Below are 25,632 nucleotides of genomic sequence, written 5' to 3'. Positions count from 1 at the left end.
ACACATCACCTAACACAAAATATTATAGAATTTATCAGGATATTTAAGAGTAACCAAGGAACACAAAATACTTTCCATAACTAAGAATAATATCTGCAAACTGGAAACCTAGTTACAGGTTCTCTGATAATTGGCTCTAGCTAATATCTCCATAAATCAAACTGAAAGTGTACTATTTGAAAGTATAGCCATAACAGCAGCTACGGAATGAAGCTTGAGAAGACAATGAAAAGACCATGAGGACATTACTACAGCGTGCACAAACAAAAGATTGTCAGTGGAGGAATGACCACAGTAAAATTTTCAAGATGTCTCAGTACAACAGAAGGAGAACAAAATGCAAAGGTAACTATCACACACACAAAATAAAACTGGATTTGACACCAAATTGCCCCTGAAAACAGGAACTGACCACATAAAGGCAAATGGACAGAGTAAGTCAGTTCCACAACACATTTGTACACTAATACTAATTTGCAGCAATCTACATACAACACAGCACAAAAAAACAAAACCACCATACATCAGAAGATTGTTATGGAGGCCCCATCTAATTAGAAATTGTTGTATGTACACATGAGAACCCAAAAATATAAAAGGCAGAACATGGTATACACTCAAATTTTCCTAACACATGGCTCACTTAGTACACAGATGCAGCAGACAGTATGCACTACCATCTTAAATATCAAAAGTTTCAAATGCTGTGCTTGAAATACACATATAAAGATTTCAAAACTGTATCAAAAACACTTTCCATATCCACAAAGACATCATATTTCATTCACCTCACAAAAAGCTTCCAGTCAAAAGACCTCCTCCTAAAGTAGAAAACATACACACACACACACAAAAACCACCGAAGCTGAACTACAAACAACAGCAACTGCCAACTGGCAGTTGCTATATGCAGTCCAGCCTCAACGGCCAAACAGTGGTCGCGCGCGAGTGTGTGTGTGTGTGTGTGTGTGTGTGTGTGTGTGTGTGTGTGTGTGTGTGTGCGTGTGTTTTCTACTTTAGAAGAAGGCCTTTTGGCCAGAAGCTTAACTATACAGCACTATTTTTGTTGTGCATGTCTGCAACTCAGCACTACTCTATATGGTGAGTAGCAATCTATCCTTTTCACAATAAATGGTATTAACAGTCTCGACAATAATGGACACCAGTAAAAGAAAGCATCAACATACATACAAATATTGTTGTGTTGCTGCATCTTTATCATTCAATTCTAGTTTTTGTATGGGCTATACAGAGTACTGAAATTCTATAGGTGCTAAAGAGAAAAATTTTACATCCACAAACAATAATCTTTATTTTCAAATTAACAGTTTTGTGGGGACATCACAAATAATTTGGTTGGAACTTTTTCCTTTTTATCTTTTTTTTTTTTTTTTTGCTTTAAGAACAAAATATCTCACAGTAAATAAATAATCTTAAAATTTGTGTGTTTTCACAAAACCATTTAAAAATTTGTTTTGTTATGCTCCAGGTAAGTAACTGCAGTCTGTGGAATGGTTTTTCATAATGACAAACAGGTATCGAGACACAGTTGGGTTTCCTTCTACAATCTTCAATTTAGGCCCTTGAAGTTGCAAGTTTTTTTGGTTTTTAATTCTTGTGTTCCAAACAAAAAATCAAAGTCGGCTCATGCTTACAACTAAGAATTAACACACAAAGTTTTTTGAAAACACCGAACAAGAACACTGAACTACTACATTGAACAACTACATTGAACAGTTACAGTGAACAGTTACACTGAATAGTTACATTGAACAACTACATTGAACAGTTACATTGAACAGTTACATTGAACAAGAACACATAACTGAATTGAAACTGGAATTCAATGTAAAATTCAAACACTGGATTTCATCTCATTTTACATTTATAATTAATTTCAGTTTGCATGAGGGGTCTCAAGCATCAAAACAGGTAATACAAATTTCAAATTTCATTTGACTTCGTCTTGGATTAAGTGCAGTTTGGATAATGACTGTTTGGCACAGACAAAAAACATTTCTTTGTAACTTATTAATAATATCACATTCATATAAGTTATGCTTTGACTCCTTTGCATCAAATATTATGAAAATATAGAATTCACATTAAATTAATCAGTCTAAAATTGAAAGTAATTAAACAACAAATTTTGACAAGTTAGGTTTCTAATTGTCCTTAGTAGTTCCCTGTAATTTTCTTAACAATTCTTCAGCACAAGCATTCAATTTTTCCAGAAGCTTGTGTCTTTCATCACTTGCTGATGATGGTGCGCCAAAACTAGATGCAGCTATGTGCTTTATGTGTTCCATAATTTGAGCATTTGTTGTTACAAGTAGCAATGGTTCATCCCAATCTTTACCATCAAAATCCCACATGCAAGTTCCCAGGGCAACAAGAGCCCGGAAGCTAGCTTCACTCTCTCTGATGTGCGGAAAAACGGCCCCAAGGGTCAGTGCTACACCCGTCAGTGTAGCAACATCTCTGTCATGATTCGCCGCCACACTCAGATTTAGCAGAACGGTGGCCACGGCCATCTAATAATAAAAGATACATTTCATGTAAAAACAATTGGTCTATAAATCCATGAAAACAACTCTAAACACCACAAATGGAACATTAAAATAGATTCCCAGTTTGAATACACAATACACATGAAGACAGATTAGATGTGCTGGAACAATGATTTTATAGAACCACATAGTGTCTTGTAGGTAATACCTATTTAACAAGTTATTTAGGAATAAAGGAGACAACTCACCTAACGGCAGAAGCACTGTGTTGTTGACTGATACACACACAAAAGGTACAGAGCTTTACTTTGCTAGCTTTCAGAATAGAATTGCTTCCGCCTACCGCTTGAGAAAGCAATTCCATTCTTAAAGCTAGCCGTGTGTGTGTGTGTGTGTGTGTGTGTGTGTGTGTGTGTGTGTGTGTGTGTGTGTGTGTGGCGCGCGCACCCATGCATGTTTCTCCTACATGCTTGAGAAAGGAATTGCATTCCAAAAGTTAGCAAAGTAAAGCTCTGTACTTTTTGTGTGTGTGTCTGTCGAGTACGCAGTGCTTCTGCCTTTAGTGAGTCGTCATCTTTATTCCTAAATAATTCGATATTCACAACCGGAACTTTTCATATATTTCAAATTTGGCAAGGACGAGAAAAGCAGCTTTACATGTGCATCCAAGCACCTTGCCTTCTGTTGACAACAGCAAACGCATTACACCAATAATGTGAGATGTACTCCCTTTGAAAAATGTGATTACATGAAATGTTATTAACTAAACAGAAGAACTGATAAGCGACAGTCAAAGACACTCAAATGTCATTATAAATGCCACTCTGGGAATATGCACATCAAGTAAAATGATAAAAGTCTGAAGATCGTCTTGGGTGTAATGGTACAAATTGGAAAATGCTTGGGTCATAAAGAGTATTACTCTCCATCACTTCAGAATAAAATTCAGGGAAACTGATAACATAGAAATTCATAGTAACTTGCATACTGTAAGAAACTTACAACACTTTTCAGCTCTAAGTAATTTTTTTTTTTTAGAGAATCCAGTTACATTTTGATCCTATTTTAAAGTTGATAAATACATTGAAATCTTCCATACTGTCTCTCACAGATAGAGGAACGCAAAAAATAAAATTCTATATTTCAAAATGCCTTCACAAAAGAGCATCCTACTTCCTCCACCTGACACCACACAAACTTTGAATTGGGTTATATTAAAATAGAATTTGTAAGTATTCTGTTACCATAACTGTATATCAGTAAAATGAATTCAATAGACTGAAGAACTAAGTGTTAAGTGAATACTAGTCCATCAATCCAAATTTTCTATGGACTGTTCTGGGATTATTCATTAATACGTCATGGTTGACACCTCCCCTTGCCTTGTCCATTGTAAGACCATTAAAATGGAATGAAGTCCTCTCTAAATTTCCCTGACACATCCCAACATATGCCTTATGGGGCCATTTCCTTCCTGATTTCCCCCAATTTGTATGTGTTTCCTGAGGTCTATAAGCCTGTACACACAAAATGTACCTGTTTTTGGTGCCCTCACTGGAAGGATCTATGCACTGGTGGCTGAACACATCCAACTCATTTGTCACAATATGTTATCCTATACCTGAAAAACAAACCACTTCCTACATTATTTCTCCACAGTTCCTTTCCCCATTATCACCTAGTATTTTACCTCTCACAATCAATATCACCTTCCTCTGCTTCAAAATTGATATTAAAATTTACAACAAATCCATAAAACTATCATGGGCTTTTTTATGGCATTGTCTAATGCTACCATGTTCAAGGCCATCTGTAAGAATCCTACATATCCATCAGTATTCTAAATCTTTCATTTGGTTTAGTTTCATTGATAATATCATGGTCTTCGTACAGGCAATGAAGCCTTATCCTCTTACTTCCCTTTGTTCCACTTTGTCTTCTTCAGTTAGCTAAGACTCTTTGCATATGATACTACTGTTATAATAAATCCCATTAGAAAGAAAGACGTGTGGCTTATTAAGTGGTTCTCTGAAAATTGACTCTCCCTACATTTTGAAAAACACACTAATTCAGTTCTGCACAATTAACAGTCATAACAACAATTGATTTAGCACATGAACAGGAGTCAGTAAGCAGTGTAGAATGCCCCAAATATTTGGCTGTATGTACTGATGAAAACTTGAATCTGAAGAAGCACATTGTTGAGCTTATCAAACAATTATGTTAGCTATTTTCGCTCTTCGTAAAATTGCTAGTCTTGGAAACCAACATGTGACCATCCTGACATTTTGCACATTTCCTGTCAACAATGTCTCATGGAATAATTTTCTGGGGTTAACTCACCACTTAGAAAGTACTGATCGTACAAAAGCAAGCAGCAAGAATAATATATGGTGTTCACATGCGGTCATCATGTAGGTATCTCTTCAAGGAGTTAGGCGTTTTAACTGCAGCATCACAATACATATATCTGCTAATGAATTTCATCATAAACAGCCCACCAAAATTTGAGAAGAACAACTACGTCCACCCCTAGAACACTAGAGAAAAAGTGACCTTTATTACCCATTATTAAAGATGCCACTGGCTCAGAAAGGAGTTCAATATGAAGTAACAAAATTGTTAATCATATTCCCAATAACCTAAAAATTCTGACAGGTAGCAAAGCAAGTTTTAAGACAATTTCAATATAAATTTCTCCTGGACCACTCCTATTTCATGGACGAATTTCTATTTGAAGACTGGTAGCCAGTATATATAAAAAAAATTAAAAAAATCCTAATTTTTCAGTGTAACTGCACAAGTAGGACTAAAACACAATAGCTTCATTGATTTCGTTTCCCACAAACTGATTCATTCCACACCATTTCAATAATAAAATCATTCTCTCTCTCTCTCTCTCTCTCTCTCTCTCTCTCTCTCTCTCTCACACACACACACACACACACACACACACACACACACACACACACACACACACACACCTACCACATTATACCACACAGTACTGGAGAAAGTAAACCTCACACTATGCCAGAGCTGTAAATAACAATCACTGTGCCCAGGAATGAATCACTGTTACTGAAATTCCCTCACCAATAAAGAGCCTTCTCACAAAGTATTATGAGCTTTCTGGTCTGACCTGACACCTGCATTCAGTTATAATCCCTCAATCTGTTATCCTATTTACAGTAATTCTATATGCCTTATATTTACCAGAGTCAGATTACTTAACTTCTCTGTCTCCTACTCTTCTGTATTTTACAAAGCAGACTCCTTTGTTTCCAAATTTTGTGTTCTTACATTTCCGCAAGTTCTATTGTTCAATCCCGGGTTCCAACAAAATTAGTGCTCTACTTACCAAGTGGCTCAGGATATTAATCTAAAAAAGACCAGAATATCGACATTGAAGATACTGTTTGAAGATACTGTACCTGCATATGCTTAGAATAGGGTTTCCTATATCTTTTGATTACATCAAGGATACTATCTCTCTGAGCCAGGAACAATTTTCTCCCTTCTTCATGAACCATTAAATTACATATTGTACGTAAAGAAAGCACACGCAACACATCAGAACCATAGATTGGTTGCATGTATTTATCAATCACAGTCAGGATGTCGTAACCATTACGGACACTGAATAGCCTTTGGAAAACAGGTTTTGAGCGTACCGCCACCCTCAACAGGTCCAATGCAGGAACAAGACAGTCTGTAAACATATAACACTGTGTTACAGCAGTTAACAAAAGAAACTAAAGTATGGTTAAACATGGATATAATGTGTTTTGCCACTAACTAACAAAAGAAACACCAATACTAATATATAAGTGTCACACAATACACATTTTGACTATTTTCTAGGTCTCAAAACAAAATCATGATCACTCTCTAGAGGGATACAGCACTGCTGGAGACAGAGATACATTGAACATTAGATTACACACCACTTATTCTGTTAAGACATACTAGAAGCATTTATGGTAAGATGTAACAAGGATAAAACACCACACTTAACAGGAAATATATGAAAATAAATTGGTTCCTTGCAGAGAACAGAGGACAAATATTAGTTAATGTCTCTCGCCCATGTTAACAACCCTTCAAGCTCACGTGTGTAATTCATCAATATTGCTTGGTACCATACACAAAGGGGCAAAACACAAAGGGGCAAAATAACAATGAAAACATTCTTCCATCACATACTATACAAGACATCAAATATAATGCTAATCTTCCACATTGCAATGAATATTCAAAACACAAATGATACACATTTCACCATGAAACATTATTGAACATGGGGTTCTACAGCAGACAACCCCCACATGTTCCTATGCTGACATGACAACATCATCAGCTACGATTGCAGTGGGCAGGGGATCTACATCTACATCTACATCCATACTCCGCAAGCCACCTGACGGTTTGTGGCGGAGGGTACCTTGAGTACCTCTATCGGTTCTCCCCTCTACTCCAGTCTCTTATTGTTCGTGGAAAGAAGGATTGTCGGTATGCTTCTGTGTGGGCTCTAATCTCTCATTGGCACTGGACTGTGTATCAATGGAAATGTGTTGCGTGGTTGGAATAATCATGTTTCTTGTTACAACAGGTTCATGGTCTTGTCCAAAATAGCTGTTCAAAACTTGCACCATGCCATGGATGCGGGCCAGCTGGTGGGAGGGGGGGGGGGGGGGGGCGGCAGTATTATGCTATGTGTGAGAGTCAATTAGGCCTCCCACAGTACCACAGTAATCAATGGCATCATGATAGCTGTTGGTTACGTGAACATTATTGCAGATCACCTGTATCCGTTCATACATGATGTCTTCCCCAATGGCAATGGCATGTTCCAGCTTGATAACTGTATGTTTCATGTATCCAGAATCATGGTACTGTGGTTTAAGAAACATGATAGTGAACAGACGTTTCTGTTGTGGCCACCAAATTCAGCTTTTCTGAACCCAGTGGAAAATGTCAGGATGCTATCGAGTGACAGTGCCATACCTACAAACCAATGGCCCGTAATTTATAGGAGCTGTATGACCTATGAGTAATCATCTGCTACCACAAACCTATCGAATCTTTAAGAACTTGATGAAGCCATGCCATGCAGAATTGCTGCTGCATTGCATTCAAAGATGCACACACACACACACACACACACACACACACACACACACACACACACACACACACACACAGCAATGGAAAATTACAGGCTGTACCAGACTAAGGTGAATGTGTGGAGCAAAACATCATCAAGCTTCTCATGGGGGAAAAGGCCTGTGATTGAGTGGAGATCAGTTTTTTAAATCATCAAATCTCTCTGCATTTTCCTAATATATACTAGTTCCCGAATTTTCCCTCAATATTTTCAACAAAAAACTAAGGTTTTGTGGATAAAAAGGACACACCATCCATTCAGGTACAAACTAAGTAATGAGGGGATTACTTCTCACTATTTCATTTGAATCTACTTTTCACCCTGATGTGGCCCAGAAGCAGGAAGCCTTTGTGTCACAACATTTGGCATTGAAACAACTGTGGTGTCATCCGAAGAATGGGTTGCCAAAGCAAGGTTGGCATCTCACAATGAAACTATAAGAGAGCATAGCCTCTGCATGCCCCACCAATGAATGTGCAACACTGGCATTGCCATGCCTCCTAGTGCTTTGCTACACCTCCGCAATCAATATTTTACTTACGGCTGAGCAGATGAATGCTCACTCCATTTCGCAGTCACTGATCAAGACAACAGCATTGTTTTAGATCAGCCACCTGAATATTAAATGTCTTAGGCAGAAAATGATATAAACATTATGTCAAATAAACCTCAGGCAAAGACTCTTGTAAATTTGTGGGTTATCAGGTGCTACTTTAATATCCCGAAACAGTTGCAAATACTCAGAACATTTCTGAGGAAATGGAGTGTATTAAGTTCAGTAATCTTCTTATCCATACTGTAATTAAGTAAACTAATATTTTGTGTGTCATAGTTCCACTCAAACTCCCCCCCCCCCCCACCCCACCCCTCCCAAAGCTAGTCAATGAACCCACCCTTGTACTGCCATGTGTATTTTCATTCGACACAACAAATGGTGATGAAATTGTTTGCAAAATAGACTTGCTTTGCCAGCTGCACGGTTACTGTGTGCAAGTAAGGATGTGCTTTCACTGCCTGGTCTTGCCAACTTCCTGTTCTTGAAATCTGCGTATCATATCAAGTGTTTCACCATGTCTGAACCACCACAGGAAATACGACTAACCAAAATCACTCCATTTCAAGCACAGCATATTGAAAGCGGGCTGCTTGGCATTCAACAACTGATGTCACTACTCTCGCACCAAGCAGCACCGCCACTGGTTGCTCCACCTAAACTTCGCCCATACCATAGTCAGGAAGCAGAATGGTCAGAACATTAGGCAAAACTGGAGGCCCATTTCACTACATACAAAAGAAAAGGTATGGAGCTCAATGCTTTCTTCTTGTCAACAGTCGGAGCCAACATCTACCATTTGTGTGTTAAACTGTGTACAGACATTAGTCCCAAATCTATCAACTGCGACAACCTTGTTAAGCTACTAGATGAACATCATGATAGTCAAGTCCATGTTGCAGCAGCAAGGTTTAAATTTTTTCGTCTCTAGAAGCAGCCTGCACAAACACAAGATGGAAAGACAACCCGTTTCTACAAGTCACTGGGCATCATCCTTGGTCATTCTAAAGAAGCAATCTGGTAGTTTACATCCATGTGTTGACTTTAAAGCAACAGTAAACCCACAAACTGTCATGGATTCTTTTCCTCTTCCACGTCTGGAGGAATTTATAGACAGACTGAGACAGGGCAGACACTTTTCAAAGACTGAGTTGTGTGAGGCATATTTACAGTTGCCATTGGATGAACAGTCCAAGCAATACTTTGTAATAAATAATCACCTATTACATCAGATTTATTGCTAATCCTGAGCAAATTTCTGCATTGTTCAATTGGCTGTTCCTTTTGTGTAGTCCAAATAATGCCAGAATGCATTTCAGCAATTAAGAGATGCATTGTTAAGTGGTAGATGTTCCATTCATTTTAACTCAGTCATATTGTCATATTGGCTGTAAATTCCTCTTCTTACACAATCGGAGCTGTGCTCTCCCACAAAAATGGTTCTTCTGATAGAACTATTGCTATTGACTCAAAAACTCTTAAAGCACAGTGTAACTATGGTCAGCTTGAAAAAGAGGCACTCGCCATTATATATGGTGTTAAAAAAATCCACCAATATCTGTACTGTTGGAAGTTCTATTTGCTGACAGATCATGGGCCTCTGATAGCCTCGTTCAATGCTGCCAAGCCTGTCACACCTCAGACAGCCCAAAATTTGAAACATCTGGCTCTGGTATTGTATAATTATCAATCTGAGCTGTTGTACAGGTCCACTGCCCAACATTCGAACACTGACTTGTCCTCTTCGTTATCAGCAATTACCACACCATCAAAATCACAAGTATTATACCAAACGGCACTTGAAAGCAAATTCTAAATCTGTATCACTACACACCTCAACAATAAAGCAGCTAACAGGAAGTTGAGCCTGAAACTCAATCTAGAGTCAATTAAACATGGAAACACCTATAAATAGTTAGTAGTTAAACTTGACCATACATTTCCATACAAGCACGACCTACAAGTAGTGAAGCAAAAACTGAAATCCAGAAACAATATACTAGCCAAACTAACAGGCAGCCCATGGAGAAATGATGCAAACACACTGTGCCCATCAGCACTGGCACGTAGTACTGCAGAATACTGTGCCCCAGTGTGAGCAATGAGTGCCCACACAAAAAATGTTGATGTGGAGCTCAGTGAATCGATGATGATCATAAGTGGTTCACTGAAACTGCTAGCCAGTGTCCAGTCACCAACATCACACACAATGCTGCAATAAAAAAGAAGACAAAAAAGATATCAAACCAATGCAGTCTCCATATTCTTCATTATTTACACACAAAGGATCAACTGAAGTCGAGGAAACTTCATCAGAAAATCTTCCAAAGATTAGAAGTTTTTGAGGTAGAAAGGGATTGGCAGGAACACTGGTGAACAAATACCCTGCAAAATGGATTCCTTACTGCTGATGTGATCAAACAATACTCTGGACAAGAATGAACAGAATAAGAACTGGAACAGGTCACTGTAAAAGCTTAATGACAAAGCAGGATATTGCAGATGATCCTTTTTGTGAGTGCAGTGAACTTCAAACTGTAGGTCATATTTTAAATTGTGTAATTTATGTTTTCAAAGAAGGAGGGATTAAAGAAATCCACGTCTCCAGAGAAACCCTTCAGTGGTTGGGTGATCTTCAGTGTGCTATTTGACTGTAGTGTGTATAGGGTATATCTTCCCTCATTAATAGACACACTTTTTCTCAGATTCATGGGATCCTGTACTTTGCAGTTCAGATGTGCTATCTGCTAGCCACAAATAAATTTGGTAACCATAGGCTGAAACCTCATTTTACACAGAAAAGTGATAGCCCTATATGTTTCACACGTGTCAACATGTCATTATTACAGTTCCCCTCCATGCATTCAAAGAATGCTTCAATGACATGTGATATCTTCATTAAGTAGTTTCATGAAGAATTTGTTCCATCAGTGATAAAGCACCTGCAATCACTTAAGTTGAAAAAAGAAGCGCTATTAAGCCTTGATCACTGTACAGTGTATCAACCTGCTGATGTGTTGCAATCAGAAGAATATATATATATATATATATGTGTGTGTGTGTGTGTGTGTGTGTGTGTCTACAACACAACAGCATTAAGTCAGCCACTGGATCAGAGCATCCTATGAGCATTCAACCCTTTTGCTGCTACAGAAGTGCTCTCTGTATTCAATGCTGAGCGCAGTTTTGTTGTGGCTATGCTGCTTGCCAAATGCTGGTATCTGTAGTGAGAAAGGGTCTTCTGGCCTCTATGAAATACTTACCAACCAATTTTAAGAGAACTATTCACAGAAAACATTTGAGTTTTGCACAACTTAACAGTCCAATACCTTCATTTGATAAATGATCTAGATCAAATGTAGATAAGATATCAAAATACTACTTGCAACAAAGAGCAGTTCAATACCTTATTTCATTCTCAAATATACACTTGAAACTCTTGTTCACCGAGATGTGGAAGTAACTCATCTGCAGCACTGAGAGATTGGTGGCTTGGGATGCATACAGATATCAATAGCACTGTGGGAAAATCCAAGTGCCCCAAGTTACATGCCCACAGCACCTGGAGAGCAGCAGAGCAGGACATGTATACACATCCATAGCAGCGAAAGACTTAACACTCACTGCCGTTGTGAACTGCTCATTCCAACAGTAAATTCACATGGAAAAATGTAAACCAGTTTGAAATCTGACAACTGTTATGCACTCGGTAAGTCTGGCATAGCAAAGCAGTCTGAAGAAAATTGGGAATTTCTGGATAAAATTATCAGTTTTGGAAAACACAACGGATGAAAAAGGAAGTGACACAGGTTTCAACATTATTGACATCAGGTCTGCATGTGGTGTTCGCCAACGCAATGTTGATCTTAAAAGACCTGAACCACTGGGCAGGCATAAACAACAAGGAACTGATTTCAGACACCATAAATGAAGAACACATTACTGATGCCGTAGAAAATGAGGACATAAAGTGGTTGAAGATGAGGAATCATATATGATGTTTCCAGTACATACGAGATATATTGGATAACAAAGTGTCAATGTGAACGAAGAGACCAAGTGAACCAAACCATAGTGAGTTGTTGAAACTGATGCATATAAAACAATTTGCACAGAAGAAAATGTGTGAAATACCACGTAAAAAAAGGAAAGAAAAACCGACTTATTTAAAGCAGTGAAAAAATGAACCTACAATAACTTGCAGAGTGCTGTAAATATTTGTGTATTTTTTAGTCTATTTCATATACTGTAGTGCAGAACAGTATTTTATTTGGAGCTCTAGTAGAGTTACTGTTTCGTTTATTAAAATGTATTACGTCTTATATGCTTCAAAGTTAACTGCTGTAGCATATATAGTACAATATAACATTGCATTTTGTGCTTTTTGAAACTTTCTGTGCATTGCAAATATACTTCTTGTGTTTGCTGGCAGATCATATTGTGTAAATCGCACAATATTTCATCTATGCAACTGCTCGACATATTCAGGTGGTGGTCGTTGCTGCTGAGCATTGTTTTTCATTCCACAGTTCACTCTCTCTATGCTGCGATGCGGGGGTAAAGCTTTCCCATGACAAATATATTATATCACATGGTAGATAAGCAACTACGGCTAAGCAAAGACTACTTAGTATAAGAGACAAAAGGCATTTAAGACATACCTTCAGGCCAATGCATCATTTTAATCAAAGCATTCATCTGAGTCTCATCGAGGAGCCTTTCATTAAGTAGCATTGTCACTTGATCAACATGTTCAATATCCAGCTTATGTTCTCCCGCCAGGTTATTGTTAAGGAAAAGTTTATCTGGAAAGAAACATGCAGATAACTATATGAAAATTATGATATTTATTATTTTAACAAAATGCACATCAATCATGAATTATTTGCAGTATGTTTCAATTTCTTTAATGGAGATATTACAAAAGATAAAAACAGACAATGAAAACTGAACACTTCTAAAAACCTGATGTAGAAACAAAATTTTCATGGGTCATTGACAGAGGGTAGATGAAGTATAAACCAATATACCGAGCACGAAAACATTGAGCCTATAAAACCACATTTGACTAGGTGAAAAGATAATCTTTTGTTCTGGACATCACACTGGGCTAGTAAACATTGCAGAAATGATATGATACAATGCCTGCAGTTAACTGACTTTGCACATCAACATATTATGAGCCTGCAGGAGACTGACTACTGCTTTTACAAAAATGTGAGAGTTAGCTGTGTATCGATGCTGGACATGGTGCAAAGGAGATGCACATCCATGTAGTCCTGATTCCAGATAGAATATACATACAGATTCACACTTAGACTACATCATCACACAAGAAGACATGGCTAATTGAAAGGTGACCAGAGCACAAGTTAAGGGCAATTTTGCACACACCTGGGTTGGTAGTATCAATAAGTTTACTGAAAGATAGGCAACATGCAAAGGTGCTGCTTGCCTGACTTCCTGTCATAAAGTTGTGTTTAGTGATGAGAGAAGGTTCTGTCTTGCTTCAGTGATGGTTATTTGCAAGGACAGTTTCAAGCAGTAGGTACCAAAAAGATCATGCAGTACTATGTTCTTAAGACCAGTCACGGAAGATGAATTGCGGAAAACTATACAGAAAGGGTATAAGGATGATCCCAACAACTACAGACCAGTTTCACTAGTATCAGGTTTCTCAAAAATCCTAGAAATGCTTATGTATACCAGATTAGTTAACTATTTGGACAAACATAACATTCTAATACCCTCACAACATGGTTTCAGAAAGGGTAAATCTACAGAATCAGCAATTGCCAGTCTAACAGACTACATTTTACAGTCCTTAGATGAGAAAAAGGTTGTCTCTGCAATGTTTCTGGATCTTTCAAAGGCATTTGACACCATTGACCATGAAATGCTGATACAAAAATTAAGCAACTATGGCATTCGAGGGCAACCTGGTGAATAGATAAAATCATACTCGTGCAACCGCAAGCAGTATGTATCATTACGAAACTCATACCAATCAGACACCAAACCCATCAAATATGGAGTGCCACAGGGTTCGGTAATGGGGCCATTGTTATTTAATGTGTTTGTTAATTATATAGGTGTTGAGAAGGAAGAAAAGAAAATATTGTATGCTGATGACAATACTAAATATTGACAAAAATAAGCAACAGCTTGAGAGAAGAGCATACATATCTGCAAATGTCACAGCTCAATGGCTGTTGGAAAATGAACTGGTTATAAATCTAAAAAAAAACAGACTATGTATGCAGTGTTTAAAAACAAGGAAAAGGCTGTAGACATGGATTTAGAGGTTGATGGAACAAGGCTGGAAGAAGTAGAACCTGCTAGATTCTTAGGTATTCTTGTGGATAATGAACTGAAATGGAAAAAAACTATTAATAATGTCTGTAAGAAACTGAGCTCTGTCATATTCTTAATGATGCAGCTATCACAGTATTCCTTTACATTGATTGGTGGCAAGAATGCCACCATTTAAAACATGTTTTAGCATGTTTTGACATGACATTGAAATGACATCCAGAATGACTCTGCCTTAAGTCTACAGAAATGGAGAAATACGTTAATAACATAAATGAGAAGTTGTGTACCTAAGTGGAACTTAACCTGACTATGAGAAGTGTGACTTCCTCTTAAAGAATTCTCAGATGAATCTAAGGTGTATCATGAATGACATCAGCATATACATGCAAATGATGTAAATTGCCACTCTTCATAGAATGCTGGAATGTGTTTCACACCAATATCTTCATAAAGTCATTAATAACATAAAGGAGAGGACAATGTCCGTATCTGTCTGTCAATTCCAGAATCAGTCTAGCCTCTTCATATGCATTATATGTAGCAACAAAAATGAGCATGACATTCTCTCTCTGAAGACCAGTTCTCATTAATACCATGAAAATTTTCTAGACTTATGACAGTAATTCTGAGCTCTTACACTTGCACTGTGAAACTTATCCACAATACTGTTATACTAACCAATATGCCAGATAAAAGGTCTGTTCAAACCCAGCCTATTTCTCTTCTTCATACAATATTATGAATTGAACTAAATATAATGGGCACATCACTGAAATTCAAGTTAAATACGTCATATTATGAATTTTTCAACAGCTGACATAATAAGAAGGTACAGTGAACATTTGCTGTTTTGAGAGGTGTAACTATGCACGAATAATTCCTACACGGTACTACTGAAGCAATATTAACCATCAAGCACAGAAAGTAAAAATTGTCTGTTACATAATAATGTATCTGGAGTAACTGCTTACCTTCAATAACTGTCTTATTGAAGACATTGAAAGCAATGCAAGTCCGCTGGGGGAAGTATCCAGTATTCTCATCATCTGGAAAAATACACAAATTGTTTCAGTGCTCACAGTATTTAACAGTGACTTGATAATGGTGATAACAGCAACAATGTGGATAGCATCAACAATGGTGGCAGCTGTGGTGGTGGTGGTGGTGGTGGTGGTGGTGGAATCAATAGTGGTAGCAACAGAGTGTCAATAACATAATCATAACATTATCATCAAACCGAATTACTTTCATAAGAGAGGGAGGGGGTATCAAATGGGTTTCAGTTATAAACAACAGGTACAAATGATGTCGGTAAACGTGTCACACCTTACAATAAAAACTTAACTTTCAAGCGCTATTAACATTTACAATATGCCAAATTGAAGGGCGAGGAAGTTTAAACAATGGACAGTTCAGATTGGAATGTCAATAATATTATGAAAAACACAGATAGCTACTCACCGTAAAAATAACACGTCAAGTTCCAGACAGGCACGATGAAAAGACTGTTGCAAAAATACTTTCAGCCAAAGCCTTCTTCAGAAAAGAGAAAAATGCACACATTTACACAAGCAAGCATACCTCACAAACACACGACTGCTACATCCGACCACTCTGGCCAGACTGCAACAGAAACATGTTGAATGAGAGCAATAATCCAGAGTACAGCAGGGAAGGGAGAGGGATAGCAGGGTATGGGAGGGGAAGAGGAACTGATGCTGCAGGGACTAGAGATGGCAAGCCGAAGAGAAGAGAGAAGAGAACGGTGGACGCACGAGCAGAGAGCAGTGCACAATGAGGGTGAGGGGAGCTAAATTGAGAGGTAACAAGACAGAGGGAGCGGAAACAGCTGCGTGGAGGGCAAGAGGACAGGTTACTATAGGTTGAGGCTGAGATGATTTTGGGAGTGCAGAATATGTTGCAAGGATAACCCACATCTGCACTGTTCAGGAAAACTGGTGGTGTAGAGGGATATCCAGATGGCCTGAGTTGTGAGGCAGTGACTGAAATCAAGAATGTTCTGTACTGCTGCATGTTGTGCCATAGGGTGGTCCACTTTGCTCTTGGCCGCAGTTTGGCAGTCGATGTTAATCCTCATGGACAGCTGCTTGGCAGTCATGCCAATATAAAAAGCTGAATAATGATTGCAGCAGAGCTGGCATATGACATGCTTTCTTTTGCAGATAGCCTGGCCTCTAATGGGGTAGTATAAGCCTGTGACAGAACTGGAGCAGGAAATGCTAGGTGGGTGGGTGGGTGGACTGGGCAGGTGTTACACCTGGATCTTCCACAGGGATATGATCCCTGTGGCTAGGGGTTGGGATTGGGGAGTGGCAGAGTGGCCAGAGGCAGCAGTCACGTTTGTGAGGTATGCTTGCTTGTGTGAATGTTTCTCTTTTCTGAAAATGACTTTGGCCGAAAGCTTACTTGTAATAGTCTTTTCATCATGCCTGTCTGCCACTAAATTTGTCATCTTTATGGTTAGCAGCAATCTATCCTTTTCATAATGCTGTATGGAAGTTTGTTTAAAATGTTGTAGGCTTTGCAGTTTGCATTGGGAACAATTCATACAAGGTCACATATCACAAGCTTAGGTTCTAAGAACATCTTTGAAGAGAATTTCATAATCTAAAAAGAAATGACCTCTGAAGAATCAGTGGGATTATAAGACTCAAACTGTAGAAAAAAGCCATAACAGAAATAACTAAAAGTAGTAGTTGGGATCACTATAAAGAACAATTAAAAAAAAAAGTCCTTATGGCACCAAGTGAGAACATCTACCAATTTGTTGTGCAAACCAGAGAAAAAAATACTAAGTATTTCACTAATAGTTCTACACAAAACCACAGGAAAAAAAAATTAAAATAGGAGTTTCTACCAGGGAATAAAATTCTATAATACTCTGCCCTAGGATACAAAAAAGATTACTTGAAGTACATCTATTTAAAAAGGCAGCTAAAATATACTTTATAAGTAATACATACTAAACAATTAAAGAGTATTTAGAGGAATAAGAGTAGGGGTTAATAACGACAGGGGCAGCTACTTGTAAAACACCTGTCACATTACAATACATTACCAGTGCAAGGAAACAAACTGATCTTCTCCTACTCCAGGAACACACTGTGGAACAGAAAGTCGAAGACCTCATATTCCAGGGATGAAGATAATACTAGAAAGACCTTGAAAATGATATGGAAGTACAATCTTTGCTAAAAAAAAAAAAAAAAAACATTAAAGTAATGTCAGTAGTTCCAACATGTGAAAATGATAGTGAGCTGCTCTCTGTCAAGGTCAACTCCTGCATGGTAACTTCCTTCTACAAACAGTAACCTGTAGACTGTCTCTGAGAGCCAAAAAATTTCCCGTCTCAGATCTCAAAATTTGTTATTGGAAATTTTAAACGCCACAGCACACGTACTCTAAAACAGCTATAAATGGTGAGAGAATGGAACAATAGGCAGAAGGGGTGAGTTTAAAATTAATATACAATGAGAAACAGCTCGCATCCCTCAACAGGGGAAGATGGCACAGAGGATACAACCCAGACAGTATCTTTGTTAGGGACAGAATCAGAGGTCAGACATAACAAATTGTAGGAAACATAACACCACAGATAGAAAAGAGACCAATACTTACACAGTCAGTGGGGCTGTCAGCCCAGAAACAGTCCCATTTTAAAGGCACTTCAATTTGGGGCGGGGGAAAAAAAAAGGGGGGGGGGCAGAGTTTTACAGAAACTGGACCAAGAGATAATGCAGCTGGTACCACACACCACTTCTTATGACAATTTTGTTCTGCTGGTAAAAAAAAAAAATCCAGAAATTACATACTGAGGGGCTGTACAAATGAATACATTGAGGGCCGGGAAAGGGGGACCTAAAGAACTTCTAGAGTAATACCAATCAATGTATCATAACAATCCTTTATCAGAAAACAGTACTCTAGCAGGCGATGATGTCCAACAACCAGTATCGACAGCAAAAATGGAAAGATGGTACAAACTGGTAACAAATCTTGATACGAAGCAAAACAGCCAGTGAGCATGAAAGTAAGTGAAAAGCTTCTGCAGTAATCTTACAATTCCAGCACCTAGTCTAACTGGAGTACATCTACTACATCTATACTCTGCAAGCCACCTGACGGTGTGTGGCGGAGGGTACCTTGAGTACCTCTATCGGTTCTCCCTTCTATTACAGTCTCGTATTGTTCATGGAAAGAAGGATTGCCGGTACACCTCTGTGTGGGCTCTAATCTCTCTGATTTCATCCTCATGGTCTCTTCGCGAGTAACCTACTTCCTTTGTTTTCGGATTGCATTTCCTTAGGATTTTTCCAATGAATCTCAGTCTGGCATCTGCTTTACCGACAATCAACTTTATATGACCATTCCATTTTAAATCACTCCTAATGCGTACTCCTCCCAGATAATTTATAGAATTAACTACTTCCAGTTGCTGACCTGCTATATTGTAGCTAAATGATACGGGATCTTTCTTTCTACGTATTCGCAGCAAATTACACTTGTCTACATTGAGATTCAATTGCCATCCCTGCACCATGCATCAATTCGCTGCAGATCCTCCTGCATTTCAGTACAATTTTCCATTGTTGCAACCTCTCAATATACCACAGCATCATCCGCAAAAAGCCTCAGTGAACTTCCAATGTCATCCACAAGGTGATTTATGTATATTGTGAATAGCAATGGTCCTACGACACTCCCCTGACAGGACAGGTCACGGCCTCCTACTAAATGGGAAGACACTATCTAAAGTGGAAAGAGTGAAAACCCAACTTTATCTGAGTAATTAAGTGGACCCCCTCACCATGCCATTCAGTACTGATGAGTTAAAAACAACCACCCAGCAAATAAAGGAACACAAAGCTATTGACTTTGACGATATCTGCACTGAACAAATCAAGCATTTTGGGTCTGCAGCCTAATTTGGATAGAACAGTTTTACCACTACCATTCACATTCCAAAGCTCTGAAGGAAATACAAGGTGGTAGCCCTACTAAAACCATGGAAAGAACCTACAGATCCACAAAACTTCAAGTCTGTGTCACTTCCATGTCATTTCTACAAGGTACTTGAAAGAATGATTATTGATGGAATTTTTGGCACAAGAAAGACCAAAATCATACCAGAACAAGCATGACTTTTATGCCTGATTAATTATGTTGTGGCCAAATACTCAACTTCACCCAACACACAGAAAATAGCTTCGAACGATTGCAGAAAAATGGAGTCGTCTTTATGGGTCTCTCGGCTGCCTATAACGCTGTCAGTCATCACCAGCAGCATGTTACATTTTACAACATGACTAAGGACTTACGAATGATGAAATTAGGGGAATGTCTCCTTCAAAATAGATGATGTTATGTTACTCTACAGGAGAGGAATAGCCACTTGAGAATGCAAAAGAATGGCCTACCCCAAGGCAGTTTCCTGTTACCAATTATATGTAACATCTGTACGAACGACCACCCAATAAAGGGTGTGGCAAAACAGTTTATATATGTTGATGATACTGCCATGGCCACACAAGGAAAATCGTCTGAGGAACTGGAAGGGAAAACTGATGCAGACACACTCGAGACGTAGCTGTCTACTGCAGAGCAAATTCCCTCAAGCCAAATCCCTGTTGTAAAACTCAAGTGTGTGTATTCCAACTTAGAAATAAAGAAACCGACACAGACAAATGAAAGTGATGTGGCAGTGTCAAGGGTTGAACCATGATGACTCACTGAAATACTTTGGTGTGCGAGTTAACAGGAATCTGAAATTTCAGAATCACTGTCAAAACATTAAAGGATGAGTATGGGTGAGGAATAATATCATCCAAAGACTCACCAGCACAAAATGGAGAGCTCAACCTCAAATTCTGGGGGCCATCAGCTCTCACACTTCGCTTCTCTGGGTCAAGTCTGCACACATCAAATATGTCAACATGTAATTAATCCTACAGTAAGCACAGTGTCTGGCTATCTAACACCAAAGCCAATTTAATGAATTTACCCTATAATCAGCATAGCTCAACGCACAATCAGAAGGCAAGTTGCAGCCGAGTCCAAAAGGAGGAAACATGTTGACAATCACAGGCAACCATTATATGGCTACCAAATACAACACACCCAAGTGAAGTACAGGCAAAGTTTTATGCAAATGACCAATCCTTCAGATGAGTCACCTGAAATATGGCAAGAAAATTTATGGCAAAACTGTATGAATCAGACATTAATAAAGCCTAAAGAACAATTGGCTGCTGGGAATCTTATCAACCTGAGAAACTGGACATACAAAGAGAGTTACTCCGGTGACTACAAAACTAGGTTAAACTCTGACAGTGGCAGACCTTATAGCAAATGAGAAAGCCATCCATGTGACCAACTGTCAGAAATATGCAGTCTAGTTGGTGACTGGGACATGTAAACTAAGTATCAGCATAACAAATTATTTAACAGACATGAGATAAGGTCTCTCCTGTTGACATTCATTAGTGACACCAACTATATATGAAAATAAAATTACATCAACAATTACCACAGCATTTTTTTGGGGATGGAGAACACACAATGAAGTAAACATACTTCCAATTTCCACAGAAACATGCAGAATGTTGTTGTAATTGTTGATGTAATTTTATCCTTTCTGTATAGTTGATCGTGACCGGGCCAAATATCTCTTGAAATAAGCGTCAAACGAAAAAAAACTACAAAGAACAAAACTTGTCTAGCTTGAAGGGAGAAACCACATGGCACTATGGTTGGCCCACTAAAGTGCGCATCATTTATGATGGCGGCCGAGTTTAGGTGGGTTCTGCGCATCTGACGTTACAAAACACAGTCAGCCAATGAACAGAGAACAATGTTGCCAGAGCTTGACTGCAGTTCAGAGCATGGACGAGTGTCTTCAGTTTTAGAAATGTTCAGTCATAAATAAAGTAATTGGACAAAAGCAATGTCTTGATAGCAGACTTTCTTTTATGGAAAGTTTGGAAAAAGCATTCTTTATACCAATTGCTTCATATTCTATTAATTAATTAAACCAAACAAGCAATAAGCCTCCTAATTCAGGCGATAGCAAGGAAAGGTGTTTCTATCATTGTCACTAACCACTTTTTCGCAATAAAGAACAGTGGTAATTGTTTATTTCCTATTGTACTTCGACGAAACGTGAGTAATTCATAATGATACCAACAGTGTTCGTCAGTATTTTGCGTGATATTTTAAAGTCCTCCGGGAGATATATTGAATGACGAGCTTCTTTAGCATAATGGTTAAAGTGAATGGCTGCTAAGCAAAAGGTTCCGAGTTCAAACCTTGATAGGTGCTAAATATTTTCTGTATTCAAAAACAATATTGAAGTGTCTTACTTCATGAATTTTATTCGTTTGAATGTAATTTTTTACAATTTCTAGTGGCAACTAAAATCGACCATATGGAAAGTATACACTATGGACATTTACCTATGCAAACTCTTCAAAATTTCGTGCATTGGTTTACTACATCCAATGCTGCACAATAACTGCGTTAAACATCGAAACAAAATTAAGTCATTTATGGGGGGAAGGTATCAGTCAAGAAGATGTGTAAAAATCAAATTGTTGGGCCAAATAGTTTTTGTGAAATCGAATGATAAAGTGTGTCAAAGCAGTCTAAACACCATGTGTCTGCACAGGCGAGCAGTGCAATGATGACAATATCGCGCACATCGCGGAATGCGGGGTGCACGTCTCTGTAGCAGCGAAAGGGTTAATGCGGCGGTGGTGGCTTTACTTCATAAACTGCGCGCTCCTGCCTAAACATAAGTTTGCAAACTATACTATGGGGCTGCTTCTCTTGGCGTGTACAACTGGCAACGCAGCAACCTCCTGCGTCTGGGCGGGCATGCGCGAACCGCCAAGATAAAAGAATTGAACTATAGATGAATGGATATCAACTGCATTTTTTAAAAATAGGAACCCCCATTATTTATTACCTATTCGTGTAGTACGTAAATAAATATGAATGTTTTAGTTTGACCACTTTTTTCGCTTTGTGACAGATGGCACAGTAATAGTCACAAACATATGGCTCACAATTTTTGACGAACAGTTGGTAACAGGTAGGTTTTTTAAATTAAAATACAGAATGTAGGTACGTTTGAACACTTTATTTCGGTTGTTCCAATGTGATACATGTACCTTTGTGAATCTATCGTTTCTGAGAACGCACGCTGTTACAGCATGATTACCTGTAAATACCACATTAATGCAATAAATGCTCAAAATGATGTCCATCAACCTCAATGCATTTGGCAATATGTGTAACGACATCCCTCTCAACAGCGAGTAGTTTGCCTTCTGTAATGTTCGCACACACATTGACAACGTGCTGAAGCATGTCGTCAAGCGATGTTGGTGGACCACGATAGCAAATATCCTTTAACTTTACCCGCAGAAAGAAATCTGGCGATGTCAGATCCGGTGAACGTGAGGGCCATGGTATGGTGCTTTGACGACCAATCAATCCGTCATGAAATATGCTATTCAATACTGCTTCAACCACACGTGAGCTATGTGTCGGACATCCATCATGTTGGAAGTACATCACCATTCTGTCATGCAGTGAAACATCTTGTAGTAACATTGGTAGAACATTACGTAGAAAATCATCATCATACATTGCAACATTTAGATTGCCATCAATAAAATGGTGGCCAATTATCCTTCCTTCCATAATGCTGCACCACACGTTAACCCGCCCTGATGTTCCACTTGTCGCAGCCATCGTGGATTTTCCGTTGCCCAATAGTGCATATTATGCCAGTTTACGTTACCGCAGTTGGTGAATGGCGCTTCGTCGCTAAATAGAACACGTGCAAAACACCTGTCATCGTCCCGTAATTTGTCTTGTGCCTGTGGCCGAACTGTACACGCCGTTCAAAGTCATTGCCATGCAATTCCTGGTGCATAGAAACATGGTACGGGTGCAATCGATGTTAATGTAGCATTCTCAACACCAAACATTTTTGAGATTACCATTTCTCACGCAATTTGTCTGCTACTGATGTGCGGATTAGCCGCAACAGCAGCTAAAACACCTACTTGGGCATCATCATTTGTTGCAGGTCGTGGTTGACATTTCACATGTGGCTGAACACTTCCTGTTTCCTTAAATAACTTAACTATCCAGCGAACGGTCCGGACACTTGGATGATGTCGTCCAGGATACTGAGCAGCATACATAGCGCACGCCCGTTGGGCATTTTGATCACAATAGCCATACATCAACACAATATCGACCTTTTCCGCAATTGGTAAACTGTCCATTTTAACACGGGTAATGTATCACGAAGCAAATACCATCCGCACTGGCAGAATGTTGCGTGATACCATGTACTTACACGTTTGTGACTATTACAGCGCCATTTATCACAAAGCGAAAGAAACATTCATATTTCTTTACGTACTACACCAATATGTAATAAAAAATGGGGGTTCCTATTTTAAAAACGCAGTTGATATTCATTTGACCTATGGCAGCGCCGTCTAGCAGGCCAACCATAGCGCCACCTGGTTTCCCCCTTCAAGCAAGTTCGTTCTTTGTAGTTTTTTCGTTTGATCCTTATTTCATGAGATATTTGGCCCGCCCTGTATATTTGTAACAGCTATCTAAGCTTGCATCTGTTTAATGACTGAAGTTGTATTGACAAATTATGAGCCTGAGTGTAAAAGTATTTTGATTCATTTTTGTACAGGCTGCTGCTGTTTTATTCCAGTGTTCTTTTGTAAAGCTTTTGTTTTCCTGTAGATAAGAATATTTTTACTGCTTGAAAATGGCTTTAGGGCTGGAATTTAAGTAGAGTTAGAGTAACGTCAATGGAGAAAATATTAGGAAAATTTAACGAGACTGTGAAATCAAATTATGAACAATAATTAGGATATTCATCTATTTATGCGTAATCCATTACATTTGACTGTATTCAAGGTGAACTGCCATGTCTGCATCAGTGTCAATCTTCTGAAAGGTTTCCCTGCTATTAACTACAATTTTATGGCTTTGTGACTTCCCTAGATAACTCACCATTCCTAAATAGCCTCATGGAGCATCCAACGTTATCCAGCAGAGTATTCATATACAAGTTGTAAACATGTACATTCATATGACAGTTCCTTGGGGTACCACCTGAAGTTACTGTCACATCTGATGATACCTCCCTGTTAAGAACAACAAGCTGAGATACATGTGTTAGAAAACCTTCAATATGACCACATACCTGGCATAACATTCCATAAGCTCAATTTTTTTTACTATGTGTGTGTCTGTAACTGCAACTGACTGCCTTCCAGAACACTAACTATTATCAATCGTCCCCCGGAAGTCAAGGAATGTGGCATCAATCTGGTCACCACCATCTACTGTCTTCTGTGCCTCATGTACAAACAAAGTTTCACAAGGTCACTGTGTATCAATTTCTGCATCTACATATATACTCCACAAGCCACATACAATGCATGGTGGTGGGTACCCAGTGCCACCACTAGTCACTTCCTTTCCTATTCCACTCGGAAACAGAATTAGGGGAAAATGGCTGTCTATATGCCTCTGTACCATACCTAATTTCTCGTATCTTACCTTCATCGTCCTTGTGCAAAATTTATGTTGGCAGCAGTACAATTGTTCTGCAGTTGGTTTAAAATGCTGGTTCTCTAAATTTTCTCAGTAGTGTTCCTCAAAAAGAGTGTCACCTTTCCTTCAGGGATTCCAATTTGAGTTCCCAAAGCATCTCTGTAACACTTGCACGTTTCTTGAACCCACTAGTAACAAAATAAACAATAATCTCCACAGAGGATATTTTCGTTTTCCAAGAAGTCATCATCACAGATTCTCCAAGACTGAGGTCAGTGATGTAGTTTTATAGTTGTCCAAGGCCCATTTTTGAAAATGGGAGTGACGTGGGCCTTATTCAATTGCCTGCAACACTTTGTTGCTCTAGCAAACTTATGATAAACTACTCCTAAAATCAGGGAGTGGGAGGGAGCTAGCCTCTAAAAGTACCTTTTTTTAAATATAAATGAGTTATTCATTTTCCAGGCTTG

The 25,632-nt window shown here is 38.6% G+C and overlaps 1 protein-coding gene across 1 annotated transcript in view; it reads right to left on the bottom strand.

Annotated features, from left to right (window-relative positions):
• Positions 1-1,363: 1,363 nt before the first annotated feature.
• The window catches only part of LOC126183759 (phospholipase A-2-activating protein), a 118,451-nt gene continuing 94,182 nt past the window's right edge, over positions 1,364-25,632 (bottom strand). Inside the window, exons 10-13 of the mRNA XM_049925987.1 lie at positions 15,517-15,591; positions 12,892-13,035; positions 5,945-6,222; positions 1,364-2,534 (exon numbers count right to left, since the gene is read on the bottom strand). Of these exons, the coding sequence (XP_049781944.1) occupies positions 2,166-2,534; positions 5,945-6,222; positions 12,892-13,035; positions 15,517-15,591 (866 nt within the window). The 3' untranslated portion in view covers positions 1,364-2,165. The remainder of the gene's footprint in view (positions 2,535-5,944; positions 6,223-12,891; positions 13,036-15,516; positions 15,592-25,632) is intronic.

Source organism: Schistocerca cancellata, chromosome 4 (genome assembly GCF_023864275.1).
Source record: "Schistocerca cancellata isolate TAMUIC-IGC-003103 chromosome 4, iqSchCanc2.1, whole genome shotgun sequence".
In the NCBI taxonomy this organism is placed as follows: Eukaryota; Metazoa; Arthropoda; class Insecta; order Orthoptera; family Acrididae; genus Schistocerca; species Schistocerca cancellata.
The sequence above is the reverse complement of the archived record's forward strand: the minus strand, read 5'-3'. Positions and strand labels throughout refer to the sequence as shown.